Below are 17857 nucleotides of genomic sequence, written 5' to 3' on the forward strand. Positions count from 1 at the left end.
TCAACTCTACCCCTGCATCTCGAACACCACCCAAGTGTGCATAACAGTGTTGTAACGCGCCAAAAAAACCATCACTGTTGGATTATTCACATTTTACACGTCATGAAGACATAATTTGCACCACTAAACTCTTGCAATGGCCAGTCGCAAGCCCTCGGCATGTTTGTGCGGGGGGAATTTCACGTGGGAGCGCGGATCCATTGTGGATACTTCAGGTTCTCTTGATCTACTCTTCATTTGATGTGAGATTTTGTTGGGGAAACCAGATCCACCCAGGGATCATTGGCGCCATGAACCACTTCACATGTGTATTGCAGTCTGATCTCTATATCCGGGGGACAATTGATATAAACCATGTCCCCCATCCACCATGAAGCCCAAGCACGGGATCTAACGCCACCATGGATACCAAACCAGCATCGAAGGATTCTATGAGATCCACCTGGCGCACTGCCGACCGGTCAGAATGGACGCATCAGCACTGGGCATTGGAACTGTTAAATGCCCATCCGATCGAATTAGGTAAAGAGGTACCAGTTCACGCCAAAGAAGAGAAGATCCCATTCATGCCGCAATGGTCTCTCCAGCGATGGGTGCTATTCTACTCTGCCATACCTCTGCTTCTGCATCAGGCCTATATGACCTACACTGGCCGTACATTGGGACCGATCGCTACGTTCAACTTTTATTTCCTCGCCTTCAACGCTACTGTCATCTACCAAGTGCATGTCCTGCGACGCCTGGGTCATATCTACGGCTTCCTAGATGGCGATAAACACGAGCGTGATGGAGTCCCTGATGTTGGTGTAGGCAAAGTCGTTACCTCACTTTATAAGACTACCGGCTCCCGACTCGTGATGGCTGTCTACTTGACCTACAACAGAGATCAACTCCCTAGCCAAATGAACTGGCTCTGGCTGCCACTCATGATCGGACTCTACGGAATTGTGCTCGACTTTTGGTTCTACTGGTACCATCGTATGATGCACGATGTGAGCTTCCTTTGGAAATTCCACCGCACCCACCACCTGACCAAGCATCCGAACCCTCTGCTTGCTGCCTACGCAGACCATGAACAAGAATTCTTCGATATGGTCGGCGTGCCGTTTATGACATATGTCAGCCTTCACCTTATGGGATTACCGATGGGTTTCTATGAGTGGTGGATCTGCCACCAATATGTGGCGTTCGCGGAGGTTTTCGGTCACAGCGGACTGCGAATGCATTTGACCGTGCCATCTACACTGAGTTGGTTGTTGCAAATATTCAACTGTGATATCGTTATCGAGGACCATGATCTTCATCACCGGAAGGGATGGAGGAAGAGCCACAACTATGGTAAACAGACTCGTCTTTGGGACCAGATCTTTGGCACTACCACTGATCGAATCGAGTCAGCGGCGGATAATGTTGATTATAACAATGTGGCAAGAATGCCCCTGTTTTAAATAAATTTTCAAGATCGCGCATTGAAGCGCAATGATGATGACGCAATATATTTGACTGTTTACTTCTGAATTTATCTGTATTCATATCGTTTGCTTTAAAAAACAAATTTATATTATTAGATTGGATACAATCAAAACAGACTATAATTCGGAACAACATAGTAGCACTCTCAATCTCCAGACAGCGCCCTTTACTAGTAAGACAATTGCTGATCGATAACATCACTAGTGATCTTTTCAGTTGAGCGCCACTTCATTCCAAGGATCTTCTCAGCAGCAGCATTCTCAACGTCCCAAGTCACGTCAAAGGGAGGCTGCAGCTTAACAGGCAGCGCGGGATACTTCTCCCTAACAAACTCCGCCGTCTCTGCCCAAGAAGCCGCGGGATGCGAAAGAATGAATTCCGTGCCACTTTTGGCGTCGGCTTGCAAAGCCTTCACGTGCGCATCCGCCACATCGCGAACATGAACCCATACATTTCCGATGAGAGGCTTTTCGCTGAGGAAGGAGTTGTAGAAGAACTTGTTCATACCCGCAAGGCCATCGGCAGTTTCCTGAATCATGTCGTCACCGAGGACGAAGACAGGGTGCAAAGTTAAGACTTTGTAGTGGGGGTTTACTTCTTTGAGGAAGTCTCGGGTAGCCTGGTGAGCCTTGATCTTGGATGCGGCGTACATCAGTCCGTGACCTCCAAAGCCTTCGGGGAAGGTCATGTTGAGATCGACGGGAATGACCTCGCCAGTGTTCTCTGTTTATCATTAGCAGCTAACCTTGAAGACTGTATTGTTGGGCAAACTGACCTTTCGCGACCACTGTCTTCGCAATCAGTGCATCCACGGGAGTCAACGACAGCGCAGAGGAGACAATGACGACTTTCTGGATCTGCTTATGTGCCAATGCGGCCTTGAGCATTGAAATAGTTGCCTGGACGGCTGGGTCGATATAGTCGCGTTGTAAATCCGTACCACTTCCTGGCATGGGAGAGGCAATGTGGAAGACATAGTCAACGCCATTGAGCGCGGATCTCAAAGCATCGACATTGGATAGATCTGGAATAAGAAATATCTCAATGTCGTTATTATACTCGGCATAACGCTTTCTGATGACGGCTTCTTGCTCCGGTTTGCGGATGCTCAGTCGAACGCGGTATCCGGCTTGCAGGGTCACGGCCACAACATGGGCGCCAATGAACCCGGTAGCACCGGTGATAAAGACAAGGGACTTGGACATATTGATTGTTAGGTTAGGTGATCCTGAGGTCTCTGAGATGAGGGGTTGAGATGCTTGGTTGTTGAGATTGATTTTTGAAAATCGATTCTTTAATGTCTACTTATACCTGAGGATTGGGACCTGGAATCCTTGGAAGATTCCATCGTATTTACAAATCTGAGCATTACCAATGATATATGAATAATCGGATATTAGTTGTTTTGGCTCGTGGTTAAGGTTGAACACGGGGATGTTTAAAGTCGTTTATTCATCAATTCGCGGGTAACGAGAGTGTGAAGAGCGAGAAGAATGTTGAATAATCTTTAATTCTTATTTGTCAGGGAAATGCCGAGACCCACCAAACCATCTCGGCATCAACATCATCAAAAACTATTTCGTCATTCGCTTTATTATTCATCCTTACGTTTGACGAGTGCGATACGTGAATGAGGAAATAATGATTACATCGATCTCCGATCGGAGTGGGACAACAGAATGTGATCTGGCTTCTATTAGACCGACCGGGCTAGTATAAAGCCACGCGGATGGCGCCACATCCACTGCAAACCAGCATTCATCAAGGATCCGAGGTTCTTCTAGTTGTTTATTCCTATCTGGAACATTTCCTAGATCCACACAAGTCTCCAATCTAATTTCCAAATCATATACACAATGCCTCTTTGGCAAATATATCACCCTCACGGCACGTTCGAGGACCATGCGTCCAAGCAAGCCTTCGCAGACGACATCACGAAGATGTACGTGACATTGGGCCTACCGGCGTTTTACGTGGTGACACAATTCCATAAGATGGAACATAATGACGTCTTCGTTGGCGGAAAAATGAGAATTGCTACCGATACACCATTTGTTCGCGTCGTGATCAACCACGTTGCGCTCCACGTTCCTGATGCCGATGCCGCCTACCTTCGCACTACCTCTCGTCTGGATGAGATTGTGAAGCCCCATCTTCTGGATAAGGGTTACGACTTTGAGTACCATGTTGGCGAAACGGAGAGACGGCTTTGGAAGATTAATAGCCTGATTCCTCCGCCTTTTAAGAGTCCCGAGGAGCAGGTTTGGGTTGAGGAGAATAAGGCGTCGCCTTATGAGGGTGGTTATCCACCCAAATGAGCGCGGTGTCTATGGGTGGATCGATGGAGGCAGAATGACGCATGAAGGCTGAGCAATCAAGCGTTAGAGTGGTAATGAACTGAAAGAGTGCGAAGAGGAATAGAATGTTCAAAGCTAGCAAAGCCAAATCTAATATCTATCATAACCAATTCTATATACAACGTAATGAAATAGCATAATCGTCACATGCAAAGAACCGTATAACATTAACCGTGACAGGCAGGGATACACCTATACCTCTGCATTGTTGGCACAAGAGAAGCTGTTGCTGGACGCATCATCGTGAATCGCCCGACCAGAGACGTAGAGACCAAGTCCACACATGCAGCCACCAATCAAAACAATCAGGACATTCAGGATGGTGAGGGCGATCTTCCGGGGAGAAGAGAACCATTTGCCCTTGTTGATGTGTAGCCAGTAAACACCAGCAAGGCCGTAACTGAACCAACTAGCGAAGAGCGAACTGATCAGACTGAGAAGGTCGCTGAAGACTGGGATGGCATCTGCAATGATCCAAGCGATGACCCAGCAGCTCACGCCGATGGCTACCCAGGTTCCGATGGATGTGAGGTCGCGGCGGTGCATGCGGTCTGTTCCGCGGAAGAGACGGACGTAGATGTATTTCAAACCAATGTGGCCGTTCACAACTCCGGCACCGACAATCTGGGAAATGTTAGTAACGGGAAAGGGTAGCTGGAGCATGGATGACATACGGTGGGAATGGCAATTCCGTACGCGACCTTCTTGAGAACAGGTCCAGCAGAGCCCAAGGCAGGTGATGTGACGTCTTGTCCAGCGTAATAATAGATAACAACGGCAGCAACGGTGTAGAAGATAATCTCAAAGGTCTGCAGCATATACAGAGCCTTAGGGAAGTCACGGGGATCACGCATCTCAGCGAGAAGACCGAAGAAAGCAACGTGCGCGCAGTAAGCGAACACGATGTTAGTCACGGCAGTGAAAGCCTTGTAGAGATTAGTGTCCACAGTAGCCTGGAGAGTAGTGTATCCATGGTCTTGGACACCGACACCGATCATGGTGATGATGACGGCAGTCAGGATACTGACGAAGGACATGCATGAGATGTAGGTCATGTTCTTCATGGTGCGTGGCAGAGAGCAGACCATGCAAATCAGGAATCCAACAGTAGTGAAAACCATAGTGCAGGTGCCGTGATCGGTAATGGTGTTCATCATCACACTGAATGTGAGAATGTGGCTGCCCATGATGAAGATGGAGAATAATAGCTGGCCAATTCCAAAAAGCTCACGACCGAATGCTCCCATAAGAACCTCACCCGCATCTGCGAGGTTCTGGATGTGAGGGTAGCGCTGGTGGAATTGTCCGATGACATATCCGGTATAAGTAGCGAGAAGACCCAAGCCGATGATCAGGACGAGGGCCGGGGCGAGACCCAGTTGAGCGAGAGTTGCTGGCAATGAAAGGACACCAAGTGAAACAGACTCGGCAATCATGACTGTAATATGTTAAAATCCTATCCAGAGCCCAATTCGCGATATTGACATACACATTCCGGTTTGCCTAAAACATCAATAATTAGCGATAGATTCGACATGCATTGTGATACGCGCATAACATACCACCACTCCATAGTCTTATATTTAACCTCCGCATTGGACTCATCACCAAACGCATCCACATACTGCGGCATGGAATCGTCCACCTTCTTCTCATCATATCCCGACTCCGAATCATGCTGCGTAATACCGTCGAAAGTCATTATGGCGGTAAATAGAACCTCGGACTAAGGATGAGAAGGAAGGCGAGGCGAACGAACGAACAAAAAAAGAACTAAGACAGGACCCCAGCCTTGATATGTATGTGTGCAAAAAAATCCCTAAGTGGATCCCAACGTTACAATGAGCCAACCGAAACCCCCGCGGTGAACACTTTTTATGGGGAAAACTCTGGGGCCGGAAGTTCTGGAAAGGCAAAATCTATCTGCTTATCTGACGTAAAATGATTTTCTTTGTACATCTTATTATGGAAGGAAACTGTCTTAGTGATGCAAATGTAGCTCGGTCAAGATCGTCGACATATAAGCGTCTTTCGGTCCACTCAGGCGCGCGATTGTGGGTCTACCACTCCACTTTATTGCATCTGTTCACCAATGATATTCTCGGGCTGACTTGATATTATCTAACGGAAATCCCGGGACCCTTTGTGGCTGGCCGACGGTAGCCGGAGTTTTCAATGACCAGGTTCAAATCTCAACTCCAACGCCAAGACATTGTTCGTTTAGGAGATTGGTTTATTTGTGGCATGATGATTGTTCGCAATAAGTGTGAATGTGTAGATCATGCTGTTTGGTGTTAATTGAGACTATTTTGCAAGTACGTCCTTGCCAATTGCAAATAAGCGCTAGGGGTACAAGACGGGAGATGCATACTCCAACTCTGGTAGGTGCCTGCGGCTCGATGCGCATCATCGCCACCAAGAAAGGAAAATTTTAGTCAGGGGAACCTTTAAGCTCCCAGCCCAGTTGCTGCCAAGATATTGTATGACAAAATTTTATCGTTGACCAGAGAATGATTTCCGTTCAAGTCTTGGGCGGGATTGCAATCTATTTCTCTCTGAGTCTCCACACCTCAGCCTTGAATAACCGGGTTTTATTTGCCGTTCATTACATGACATTCCAAATGCCGAATTGGACCATAGATGCTCGCACGCGAACAATATTTGAGTTACCAAATAGGGAATTGGTAACCGCCAACATGTACCATCAAAGCACCTCGCGTCCTCAAATTTCATTCTGAGCAGCACATGTAACATGATGTGAAGCATGAACTACTCGATTATTGATAAAGATACTTAAACCCCAATTCCATGCTTTGACAATCTAGTCTCCGTGCTACTAGTATTAGTAGCAATTCTCTGTCAACAATGCAGTGGGCCTGAGAATATTCTGAAGGATTCTCTCCACCACAAATTCCACAACTCCAAAGTTCAAACCCCAGGACAGACACGTCAGTGCGGTTGAGAAGGGTCGTGGCCCAGAACGTCAATTTCTATGACTACATCGCCCCACTCGCTCTTGTGGGGAAGGTCAACCCCTCGAAAAACTTGGAGTCATGTCCGCCTTTCCCAGTCAATACGGAAGATAGGTTTCCACCAGAAAGGCTTCGAAGAATTCTTCTCCAATGATCTAGCTTCGGACGTCACGGTCTCCACGCGGGGTTGGGAAAGCCGGGGTTTATCGGTTTCATATCCGAGAATTGTCGTCACTGGAGAGGTTTCTTGTTGACTACGTGGATTGGGGGCCATGATATTAGGTAAAAGCTTCGATAGAGGCTCTCCCGATGTCTGCCGGTGATGATCATTTTCACTCCCGAGTCGAGTTATTCAAAGTTATTTGCATAAAGTATATTCAGATATGTGCACGGCGCGCTATGGTAATCGACACCAGGTGGCTAAACAAAAAGAGACAGGAAATAAGTGCTGATCAGACAAGGGCGGACCGGAGAAGGCTCTCCAGCTCCTGCAATGACTCGGGCTTCGAGGTGACGCTAGACATCAAGTACAACACATTGCCCAATACCCGGGAATGAACGTTGAATTGATCTCCACCGGCGGCGAGCTTCTGCTGCAAGCCCTTCGCAGCGGTTGAATTATAACCTAAGATACTGTTAATTGGGAGTCTCTGCATGGAGTCAAAATAGGACTTACCAGCACCCTCTGCATCGCGTAAGGAAATACTCAATACAGTTCCGATAGCGAAAACACTTTCTACTGACTCCGCACAAGAAAGGTCCTTCAGAAGGCCATTCGACCAGACACTCCACACTTCAGGCGCAGAAGCAGCTGACGATGGAGTGTTCTGCCAGTCTGCACGGTATCCATCCCAGGACCCATCTTTGTCCATTTTAGACATCGCCCGCAGTGAGTCAACAGCAACTGTGCAGCCCGAGGCATGAGCCGTGTAACTGTGGCCGTGAAGAAGTGCGTCACTCTTCTCAGGACTAGAGAATGTGTCGAAGATCTCCTGGCTTGCTACTGTGGTGCAGAGAGGAATAAGACCGCCAGTGAGAAGCTTTGCGTTCACGGCAATGTCAGGGTGGACGTCTAAGAAGGATGCAGACGTTGGGCGACCGAGTCTGTAAAGTCCAGTGAACACTTCATCGAAGACCACTGGTAGACCGGACCAGGATGGAGAGGCCTTGGGTGATGTTGCGTTGGGGGAAAAGAGTTCTGGATGCTCACGAACGACGTCGGTCAGGCATCGCTGGAATAGGGGGTCACTAAAGAATCTGGTTAGCAGATGGTAATGTAAGTCATGTCAGAGTGCTGATCACGAACCAGAAAAGCATTCCACCAGCACCGAGGATAACAGGCTCTAAAATGAGAGCACCGAACTTCATGCCGTGGGTTTCGACAAGATCCTTGATCGTGCGGTGTATGTACTTCTTGTAGCGCTGACTGGCGTCAGATTCAAGTCGGCTGTTCAAATCGAATACTGATCCCAAGGAACTGAACTCTGCGTCGGGGCCGAGGTCTTCTCGAAGCTCCACGGGAACTTCCACCTTCCATTGACCATCAACCATTTTGACCAGAGGGAAGTCAAACCAGTGACCGCGACCGCGGTACCACTCCACCTTTTTGTTGTAGGTTGATGGCTCGGAGCAATCCATCACACCGATGGTATCACCATGATAACTGCCCTTAAGTCCAAGGATATTGATTTTCTCTTGGCTGGCATCCCAGCCATATCTATCGCACGCAGCCCGGAGACCCATCTTGATCGCCACTTCCATTCCCGTGCTACCGTTATCGGTGTAGAATACCTTGCTGAAGCGGGGGTTGTCGAGGGTCTTCAGTAGGCTTTCTGCAAGGGAAAGTGCTGGCTCGTGAACCGTGCCCGCAAACATCACATGGCCGTATCGACCAGCTGCGTAGGCGGCTGAGAGGGATAGCTCGGGGTTTCCATGACCCAGTCCCTGAGTCCACCAAGATGCGGAACCGTCAAAGGTTGGCCGGAGCTCTCCTTCCTGGTTGGCAGTGCCTTTGGAACCGAAGGTGTGGAAATAGTCGTCGTGGGCAGAATCAATGACTGTGATATCCTTGGCCTGCATACCCTGGTGTTGAGTGAAGGGATACCAAATCAGCTCTTGCGCGCGGTCGGTCATTTCTTCTAGCCTCTCAATCCGCTGCTTATTTTTGATGGTCATTTCTTCGAGGAGACGCAGGATCTCTGACTCCCGAGAAGCTTGGCCGTAATAGGCCAGCATAGCTTCTTCATCCCTTTGCTGGGCATCGGGGTCCGTCTGCATTGGCTTTGCAGGCGGAGCTGGCAAATGCACCAAAGGAATGCTTTTATTGCGGAAGTAATCACCAAGGTATTCATGGTTTTGATAATACTCATCGCGGAACAGTAATACGGATTGAACATCGTATCCACGGATCAACAGAGACTCATAGGCGGATATCGAAGAGGAGATACCGCCTAGTCGAGAATCTGCGACAAGGACAATGGGTAATCTGAGAGGGCGATATAGATCCGCTTGGGAATTGCCATTGGGACCGGGAGAATGCACGCCGCCGGCGGTCTCGACCAGCGCAAAATCAATGTCCGAGCGTGCCCACCCGGACAGTGTCTGATGAATAGATGCAAGGAGATCCTCATCTCGTGGAATCTACGACTGTTAGAAATGGTCTTCCGCCCGCGATATCATCGCACTTACAGTCTTCGATTTCGCCGCGAGATGCGGGCTGACTGGTTCATCGAACTGATACAAGCACTTGGTCAATGCTCCAGCTCCGTACCTTTCTAAGTGCCTGCAGTTTAATTAGCACCTATCCTTTCAGATAGTTTATGTGACTCATCGTACCGGTTATCAGCATCATCCAATGCCCCAGTAGACACGGGCTTAAGGAACGCGGCCCGCTGCTTTTGTCTCTGTACAGCATTACACAATACCGTCGAGACAATTGTCTTGCCAACGTCGGTATTAGCACCGTAGACCTGATGCGCGCGCAATGTGCGCCAAAGCCCCGAACCGACAGGAGCCATTGTGTGTGGGTTGATGAAGGAGAGTCACGAGTGGTAAAGTCAACTCCGCGCTGGTTGCGTTTACCGGGAAGTTTGACGTCAATTGGCGAATCAACTTTCCCCCGCGGACCCACAATTGTTCAGGTTCCCCTTTCACCGAGGTCCATGACTTCTCCGTTGAGCCCCAACGAACTCCAGAATTGTCTACGTCAGAACAAAAATAGAGGGAAAAAAAACAAACCCAATTATAACTCCCCATTTAATTAGTCTGTACTCAACACGTCTTGCAATAGGTTTACGTGTTACCTGCAGATTGTTCGAATCTGCAGTCCTGGAGCTAGACGATTAAAGTGCGGGATGATCACCACCGTGCCCAGATTGTCCCGTTCTTAGCCGTTGCAACGTCTCAACACACCTGACTCATTCCTTCATACACACTTCTTCAGTCACAATGAGTTCACAACGCAGCATCGGGGCATCTTCCAATGGAAAAACACTCGTCGACTCATTCAAAGACGCGTTATCGCGCAGAGAGGCCAAATCTGCACGTCGCAGACTGACAATCCTACCACAAACGGCAGTCGACTTCTCATCCAATGATTTTCTCTCACTCTCCACAGCCCCAGCATACCGCAATCGGTACCTGGCGCACGTGAACAACACGCCTGAATTCTTCCCATTCGCCAGCGGAGGATCGCGATTGCTAGATGGCAACTCAGCTTATGCAGAGGAATTGGAGCGTTTCGTGGCCGATTTTCATGAAGCGCCCGCGGCGCTTCTATTCAATTCCGGCTATGATGCGAATATTGGCATTTTGTCTAGTATTCCGCAGCCAGGTGATTTGATCTTATATGATGAGCTTATTCATGCTAGTTCACATGAGGGTATGCGTCTCTCTCGGGCTGGACAACGGGAGATGTTTCTGCATAGCTGTCCTGTCAGCTTGAGGGAGGTTCTTGAAGCGCAAATCGAACAGGATCCCAAAGTGAAGGATGGGTCGCGGAATGTCTTTGTGGTTATTGAGTCTATCTATAGTATGGATGGAGATGTGGCTCCCATTAAGGAGTTTCTTGATGTTGTGGATGAGCTTCTCCCTTTGGGGAATGGGTATTTTATTGTTGATGAGGCACATGCGACTGGTGTTTGTGGACCAAAGGGCGCCGGTGTGGTTCAGGCACTGGGAGTCCAGGATCGCATTTTCATTCGCGTTCACACTTTTGGCAAAGCTTTGGCTAGTCATGGTGGTGGGTTCCCTACACAATCTTCATTGATGTATTTGGCTTACACATTTCTTAGCGATGGTACTGTGCGGCCCAGAAACAAGAGACTATTTGATAAATTATGCTCGAAGCCTGATTTATACCACGGCCCTCGGGTTTCCCTTCCTTGCCTCGATTAGAACGGCCTATGAGCTTCTGTCCTCTGGAGAGACAGAATCGGTATGGGCGCATTCATCCTGCTTCAACGGATACTTGCTGACACTTCTTAACAGTTGCAAGACCGAGTTCAAAAACTGATCGGACATCTCCATAAGTCTTTGGCATCGCTACAGATTCGCCAGTCGGTCATGTTCGAAGTGGATCATTTCCCGACATCTCCCATCTTTTCGCTTCGAACATCCCAACCCCGTGAATTAGCAAGCTTTTGTCAGAAAGCGGGATTTATCGTTCGGGCTATAATGCCTCCCACGATTCCCGATGGCAAGGAGCGTGTGCGTGTTTGTCTGCATGCTGGCAATACCGAAGAAGAGGTCGAAGGACTGGTACAAACGATCCAGTCGTGGTTGGATATAGCTCCGGCTCAAAGGGGAACAAAATTATGATTTCCCAGATCCGTTTACTCAGTATGAATTACGACTCGATCAAAAATATACAGCGAAACCTTTTGTATAGTGGGCTTTTTTGAAGCAATGGCTACCTTGGAAAAGCTTTTAGGAGACTGCGCAATTAGCGACCTATACCGATTTCTTAAGGATATCACCTAGAAATTGAAAACTGATCAAAAACTCTTTTTGGATGGAAAATGGCAAAAAGTATTAAGAATTGACGAAAGTATTAAAGAAATGGGGAAGAAAATTCGAGGCATAAAAGTACAGAGCCTCATAATGGAGCCAAGGGTCCAGATTAAGTGGTGAGATAAGGTGCCAAGAACCGTGGGGCAGATCGCGAAAGCTCACCCCTTACGATTTCGCGACCGTGCTTGTCCCGCGCATTTTGTCAATCCACCGAAAATGGCTGGTCCATCAGGAATCGACACCAACGGGCTCCAGGTCCAGTCGGATTCTCGTTACCTCATCCGCCAACCGCGCGCTCTACAATGGTTCGAGAACGGGAGGCTGGTAAAACGTCGTGACGAGGAACGCCAATCAGGTAAGAACCCACCCACCTATCTGTCTCAGATACGGCGCGTGGGCATAAAAAAGACGAAAACAGAATACTCATTCAGGATACAGGTCGCTTTGAACTTTTCCTCGATTTGCTCTACATCGCAATTCTTTCTAATTTCGCCGATACACTTACCGAAGACATTTCCGGTGCAAAGCTCGCCAAGTACATCGTAAGATTCTGACCATCTCACGGAAAAAAAAAATCAGTTGGCTGAATCATCCTACAGCTTACCCTGGCACCATCATGGCACGTCTGGAGCGATCTTCGCGAAGTGATGAACTCATTCTACAATGACGATCTACTCCAGCGCATCCTGATCCTGTGGATCATGGCTTTAATGGTCGTATACGGGAACAACGCCCCACTAGTCGACGAAGACATCGGTGCAATGCGCTCAGCTGTTGGCTCATACATGGCTGCTAGGCTCTCACTAACAGTCATGCATATCTACAACTCTTTCGCAAGCTACCAGCACCGCCCACAGCTGCGTCTTTGGGCCGGTCTATCAGTCGTCACGCTGGCAGTGTACATCCCGTTATATTTCGAATCTGTTCCTATGCGTGGTAAGATTGCTGCGACAGCCGTGGCTGTGGTGTTGGAGGAGATTGCTTGGGTGTTTTGTTACTCGCCTGCTGCGAAGAAATTGCTGCGAGTTAAGTATTCTACTGCTGTTGATATCCCACATGAAGCAGATCGGTTCGCGGCGTTTTATATTATTGCGCTGGGTGAGTTTTTGTATTTGATTATTGTGGGGAATCATGCTGCTATTGGCTTGAATGAGCGGCTGTTGAGGGCGATTTGGACGCTTATCATTGCTTTTTGTTTGAACTGGTTGTATGTTCATGCTGATGGGTCTGTTGATTCGGCTCATCCGTTGAGGCATAATATTTATACGGCCTTTGGCTTTGCGATTGTGCACCTGCCGCTTATTGCTAGTCTGCTGGCTGGTGGGCATGTTGCTGCTGCTTCGGTTGAGGAGGAGGATTTTGAGGATGCGCAGAGGTGGTTGCTGTGTGGGGGATTGGGCGTTGGGATGCTTTGCTTGTATGCCTTTGCATTAATGCATGGGTCGAAGGATGAGAGCGGCGCGTTGTGTGTCGAAAAGGTATGAGGCTATGGAGGTTTTATTTTGCGGGTTCATTTGCTGATGTTTTGTCTAGCCGGTTCGCTTGATTATGAGACCGATCACTGGAATCATCGTCATTTTGCTGCCTCTTGCTCACCATCTTGGAGCTACCTCTATTCTTTCCATCATAATGGCACTGTTTGTGCTTTGCACGGTCTGGGAGAGTGTCAGTTCTCTCAAGAGTGGGGCCCATTTCTGGGAGCCTTGGACAGAGACGGATTACCCAGATCACTGCCACAGAGATGATTTCATGGAAGATGGCAAGACTGCCGCTGCTTAAGTCGCTGAACATACTTGATGATAGCAAGAGGTGACATTCTACGGTGAAATAAAACTCCCGCCGCCCAGGACAATCCTTGCCTACTGTTTAATATTAATGCAATAGAGTGAAATATACTTCATTTGATCTATGTCTATCGATCATTTCGCGCTAAAATCTTCATCTAGCTGAATTCCGATTATGCAATATTCCCCACGAACTCGGCAACTAATGCATTCAAACCAGGGACTGCTCAACCTTCATGTCACCAGTAGCCTGAGTCTCCGACCGACTCATAGTGGGCTGACGACTGAAATCCTTCAGTCTCCGCCTCTCATCTCTCGGAACCTCACCCTTCTTCTCTGCTCTATGCGCCTGGCGACGGAAATAAACCCTCTTGCACCACTTCCAGGACTCAATACCCAAGAAGAACAAAATAGTCTCGACGAACACAATTCCCCACTCCCAACTGATAGCAGTATGCTTAAACACACTGTGATTGATGACCGGGATATAAAGAATCGGGAAAGCAAGCACGAATCCTGCCATGATACCATAGAACAGGAATTGGTTACGCCAGATATCGTGCATCCACTGAGTGAAATGGCGCTTGGAGTCGGGCTGCATGCAAAAGAAGCTGCGGCGCAGGTTCAGCATCTCCCATGCAAGGAACAGGGCGAACCATGTCATGCAAGTGAATGTTGTTGCGCGGGCACGGAATACCGTGTCGCAAGTGTATGGTTTGTTTGGGTCGTTGTATTGTGTGTTGCAGCCTTCTCCTAGGTTGCCATCGCCCCACTGGAACATGACCAGTGCAAAGGCTGCGAGGCAGAGGGCTGCCATCCAAACGCCGTAGACTAGGGTGTCAATGATGATCTCCCAGGTGAAGATACCTTGTTTCTATCGAACGAGTCAGTATATGTTCATGCAAGGGGTGCGGTTATTGGGGGTACATACGCTTTGTGGAGGGCGATCCATCACATCCGGAGCGGCAATCTCCATCCCCAAGCCCATATCTGGTAGACCAGAAGTGATCATGATAATCCAGATAATCTCGACGGGGGAGATTGGGAAAACTGATTGCCCAGTGTTATCCTTGAAGGCCAGACCAATGAGCAGCGTCAAAGCAAGAGCCACGTTCTCCGCCAAAAGATGCAGAATGAATTTCTGAATATTGTCGAAAATACGACGTCCCTCTTCAATACCATTAATCATTGAAGCAAAGTTATCATCTGTCAGAACAAGTTCTGAGGCATCCTTTGCAACATCAGACCCGTTTTGACCCATGGCGATACCGACATCGGCGCGCTTCAGCGAGGGGGAATCATTCACACCGTCACCCGTCATCGCGACATAGCGACCACGTCGATGCAATGCTTCGATCATGCGGACCTTCGTGTTTGGTGCACAACGTGCGATAACCAAGGGGAGAGTAGGTAGGTTGTCGATCTCATCTTCGGATAACTTGTCAAATTCACTCGCCGTCATGACCATCGCGTCCGCGACATCCTTTGCGAGAGTGTCCATGTTCGATGGAATGATTCCGACTTGAGCGGCGATTGCGCGTGCTGTCCCGGGATGGTCTCCCGTTACCATGTGCACGGAGATTCCGGCCTTGTAGCACTGGCTGATTGCGCCGGCGGTTTCGGGGCGAGGAGGGTCGTATAGACCGATCAATCCGTAGAAAGTGAGGTCCTTCTCAACTTCCTCCCGTGGAAGGGTCTCATCGGTGTTAGAGTCAGAGGTGTGCTCTCGTCCGGCTAGAGCGAGAACGCGAAGGCCCTCTTTTGCGAGTGCTTCCATGTTCTCCAAGATTTCATCGTGGATATCCTCATCCAATGGAACGGCAGGGGAGTCAGGACTCCACTTGATGGATGTGCAAGCTTCAAGAACTCTCTCAACGGCTCCTTTGGTGAAAATCATCTCCTGTGCCTTCTCTGACTCGCCGTCCTGTTTGGCAAAAATGACGGACATCTTTTTCACGCTCGAATCGAAGGGGTATTCGGCCTTCTGCTGCCAGATCGGCTTGTCACCCTTGGTCCAATGATCAGAACCCCAGTCAAAACGAGTGGCGAAGACCTGGATAGCAATATCTGTTGGCTCACCACGGGCCTGCCACTCATCATTGGACGATTTGTGCAGATGAGCCAGGTTTGCCATAGCAGCGACATTAAGGAATGACTTCAACTCCTCATTATCCTTAAGCAAATCGGCAGGATTCGCGGGATCGCCGCCCTTGGAGTCAGCGTGCAACTTCATCGGTGGCTCGGCTGTCAAAATGAGATCTCCATCCTGAGGATTCAGGGGATCATTAGAAGATCCCACGGAATAAGTTCCCACGGACGGAATCCAGGCACGACGAGCCACCATTCGGCCCTGCGTCAAAGTACCAGTCTTATCAGAACAGATATTGGTAACAGCACCCAGTGCCTCCAGAGAGTCCAGCTTGCGGACAATAACATGTCTCTGAACCATCTGCCTCGTTCCGACTGCCATGGTGATCGTCAAAACAACAACCAAGCATGCAGGAATCATGGCCAAGCCAGTCGCGACCGCATAGATGATGACTTCATTGTCTCCGCGCCAGTCATTGGCTGCTGCAACCACAACAGCACAGATAACCGCAATTCCGAAGAGAAGTAGTGCGAGCTTTGATAGTTTGCGCTGTAGTGGTGTACCAACGTTGATACCGAGGAAACGACCAATCGCGTCCGTGGTGGTTAATGTCCACGCCTCGATGTACCAACGCTTTTTAGTCTCGCCTTCCGGTCCGCGCTTCACTGGCCGACGCTTAGTATCGCTACCATGAAGTGCGGCGGCGATGGCGCCGATTTCGGTTTGCATGCCTGTGCCGACTACCACGCCTCTGCCGCGGCCGCGGGTGACAGTTGACGAGCTATAGGCGATATTGAGACGGTCTCCTGGACCAGTATCGGCATCGAATGTGGATTCGGCTTCTTTTTGTACTGGGAGAGATTCACCCGTGAGCAATGCTTCGTCAGTCTCAAAGTTGAAAGCTTCGACCAATCTGCGAAAGGTTAGTTTCAGACATCTGGGAGTTTAGGGGGTGTTCGTACCTCAGATCTGCAGGGACGGTATCGCCAACTTTCAGTTCTACCATATCGCCAGGAACGATCTCATTTGCGGGGACTGTGGTAGTCTTGCCGTCGCGGGTCACTACTCCTGTGGGCGAACTCAGGGAGCGGAGGGAGTCCATTGTCTTCTCGGCGGCGAAGTCTTGGTAAACACCAACGACTACGTTAAGAACAATGACAGCTGCAATAAAGCCGCCTTCGATCCAGGACTGGATGCCGAAGCTGACTGCCATGGCGATGATAAGGATCTATGATGTGGTAAGCAAGTTGTGTGTGCTATTGAAGATGTGAATACTTACAAGCATCATCGCGTTGGCGATTTGGCGGATAATGATCTTTGCGAAGGAGACGCTTTCGCCTCCCTCTAGCATATTCTGGCCATATTTTTCAAGGCGCTGCTTCACATTCTCTGTAGTGAGACCATCATCGGAGTTTGTGCCTAGCTCATTGATCACTTCTTCAAATGTGAGATTATGAGGTGGGCTGGAGAGGTAGGGGTGGGAAGTGGTGTCGCCAAGGGGTTGGGCTTTCTCCGGAGACATGGCGTGGATGTCTGGGAGTCTAAGTGTTGTAGTTGTATATACTTCTAAAAGACTTTGCTCAAGGAGGTGTCATATAGAAAGTATCTTCGACAGAGTGGGAGTCCATACACGGGTTCAAGCAAGATGCAATTCCCGAGATGATAAGATCTAGACTCTAGACTTTGATTCTTAAGTACAATATAGTCTAAATCCCTTGGTACTTTTTTTATTTCCCTTTCCATTCCGGGGTATTGCGATCCTTAAATAAGTTTCCCTACCGGGATTGATGGCAAATTCCGCTCCTGTGAACGGCATCTTCTCCGAATCTCAGATATCGCACGGCATGAAATCTGGGGAACGATAATTCTATTACCCAATCGCGTACTCCTACCAAAGTTCGGTCTATGGCGGACCAGCTTGGCATTGTGTTTGCGACTCCTGCCGAGGCGTAATGACGCACACGACTGGTCTCGGCGTTGGCTCGGCCGTGAGCCGCCACTGGATCGTGATTGGTGCAGCGGAATACCAAGAGCGGGATTCTGGGCTGTAGTCTGGGCAAGGAAACTCCGCGCTGGACACCTCCAACACCTGAGATAATGTGTCATGCTTGGCTGATCTTGGACGCTTCTTGGCATCCTGCCTTCTGCGAGGTCTGAGGGTCCACTGCAGAG

At 49.0% G+C, this 17857-nt stretch overlaps 8 protein-coding genes across 8 annotated transcripts; 4 read left to right on the forward strand and 4 right to left on the reverse strand.

The window, feature by feature from the left end:
* Positions 1–401: 401 nt before the first annotated feature.
* N7503_000525 (sterol desaturase family protein) lies at positions 402–1448 on the forward strand (the record flags this gene model as incomplete). The annotated part of the gene is made up of 1 exon (XM_057060086.1): positions 402–1448. One exon carries the CDS (start codon positions 402–404, stop codon positions 1446–1448), a length of 1047 nt encoding a protein of 348 aa, XP_056927009.1.
* Positions 1449–1642: 194 nt separating this feature from the next.
* Positions 1643–2678, reverse strand: N7503_000526 (dihydroflavonal-4-reductase; the record flags this gene model as incomplete). Its single annotated transcript, XM_057060087.1, has 2 exons — positions 1643–2196; positions 2249–2678. The coding sequence occupies 2 exons, from the start codon at positions 2676–2678 to the stop codon at positions 1643–1645; spliced, it is 984 nt and encodes a 327-aa protein (XP_056927010.1).
* Positions 2679–3329: 651 nt separating this feature from the next.
* N7503_000527 (tautomerase family protein) lies at positions 3330–3791 on the forward strand (the record flags this gene model as incomplete). The annotated part of the gene is made up of 1 exon (XM_057060088.1): positions 3330–3791. The coding sequence occupies one exon, from the start codon at positions 3330–3332 to the stop codon at positions 3789–3791; it is 462 nt and encodes a 153-aa protein (XP_056927011.1).
* A 231-nt stretch (positions 3792–4022) lies between these two features.
* N7503_000528 (uncharacterized protein) lies at positions 4023–5532 on the reverse strand (the record flags this gene model as incomplete). Its single annotated transcript, XM_057060089.1, has 4 exons — positions 4023–4454; positions 4505–5268; positions 5320–5333; positions 5393–5532. 4 exons carry the CDS (start codon positions 5530–5532, stop codon positions 4023–4025), a joined length of 1350 nt encoding a protein of 449 aa, XP_056927012.1.
* Positions 5533–7254: 1722 nt separating this feature from the next.
* bioDA (adenosylmethionine-8-amino-7-oxononanoate aminotransferase) lies at positions 7255–9819 on the reverse strand (the record flags this gene model as incomplete). The annotated part of the gene is made up of 5 exons (XM_057060090.1): positions 7255–7427; positions 7479–8050; positions 8109–9442; positions 9491–9584; positions 9638–9819. The coding sequence occupies 5 exons, from the start codon at positions 9817–9819 to the stop codon at positions 7255–7257; spliced, it is 2355 nt and encodes a 784-aa protein (XP_056927013.1).
* Positions 9820–10249: 430 nt separating this feature from the next.
* On the forward strand, positions 10250–11620 carry N7503_000530 (aminotransferase class I/II-fold pyridoxal phosphate-dependent enzyme; the record flags this gene model as incomplete). The annotated part of the gene is made up of 3 exons (XM_057060091.1): positions 10250–11042; positions 11095–11237; positions 11291–11620. The coding sequence occupies 3 exons, from the start codon at positions 10250–10252 to the stop codon at positions 11618–11620; spliced, it is 1266 nt and encodes a 421-aa protein (XP_056927014.1).
* Positions 11621–12028: 408 nt separating this feature from the next.
* Positions 12029–13591, forward strand: N7503_000531 (uncharacterized protein; the record flags this gene model as incomplete). The annotated part of the gene is made up of 4 exons (XM_057060092.1): positions 12029–12167; positions 12251–12354; positions 12412–13290; positions 13346–13591. 4 exons carry the CDS (start codon positions 12029–12031, stop codon positions 13589–13591), a joined length of 1368 nt encoding a protein of 455 aa, XP_056927015.1.
* A 216-nt stretch (positions 13592–13807) lies between these two features.
* On the reverse strand, positions 13808–17207 carry N7503_000532 (uncharacterized protein; the record flags this gene model as incomplete). The annotated part of the gene is made up of 4 exons (XM_057060093.1): positions 13808–14470; positions 14528–16598; positions 16648–16913; positions 16965–17207. 4 exons carry the CDS (start codon positions 17205–17207, stop codon positions 13808–13810), a joined length of 3243 nt encoding a protein of 1080 aa, XP_056927016.1.
* Positions 17208–17857: the final 650 nt, after the last annotated feature.

Source organism: Penicillium pulvis, assembly GCF_028828015.1.
Source record: "Penicillium pulvis strain IBT 33274 chromosome Unknown contig_10_segment0_segment0, whole genome shotgun sequence".
Classification (NCBI taxonomy): Eukaryota; Fungi; Ascomycota; class Eurotiomycetes; order Eurotiales; family Aspergillaceae; genus Penicillium; species Penicillium pulvis.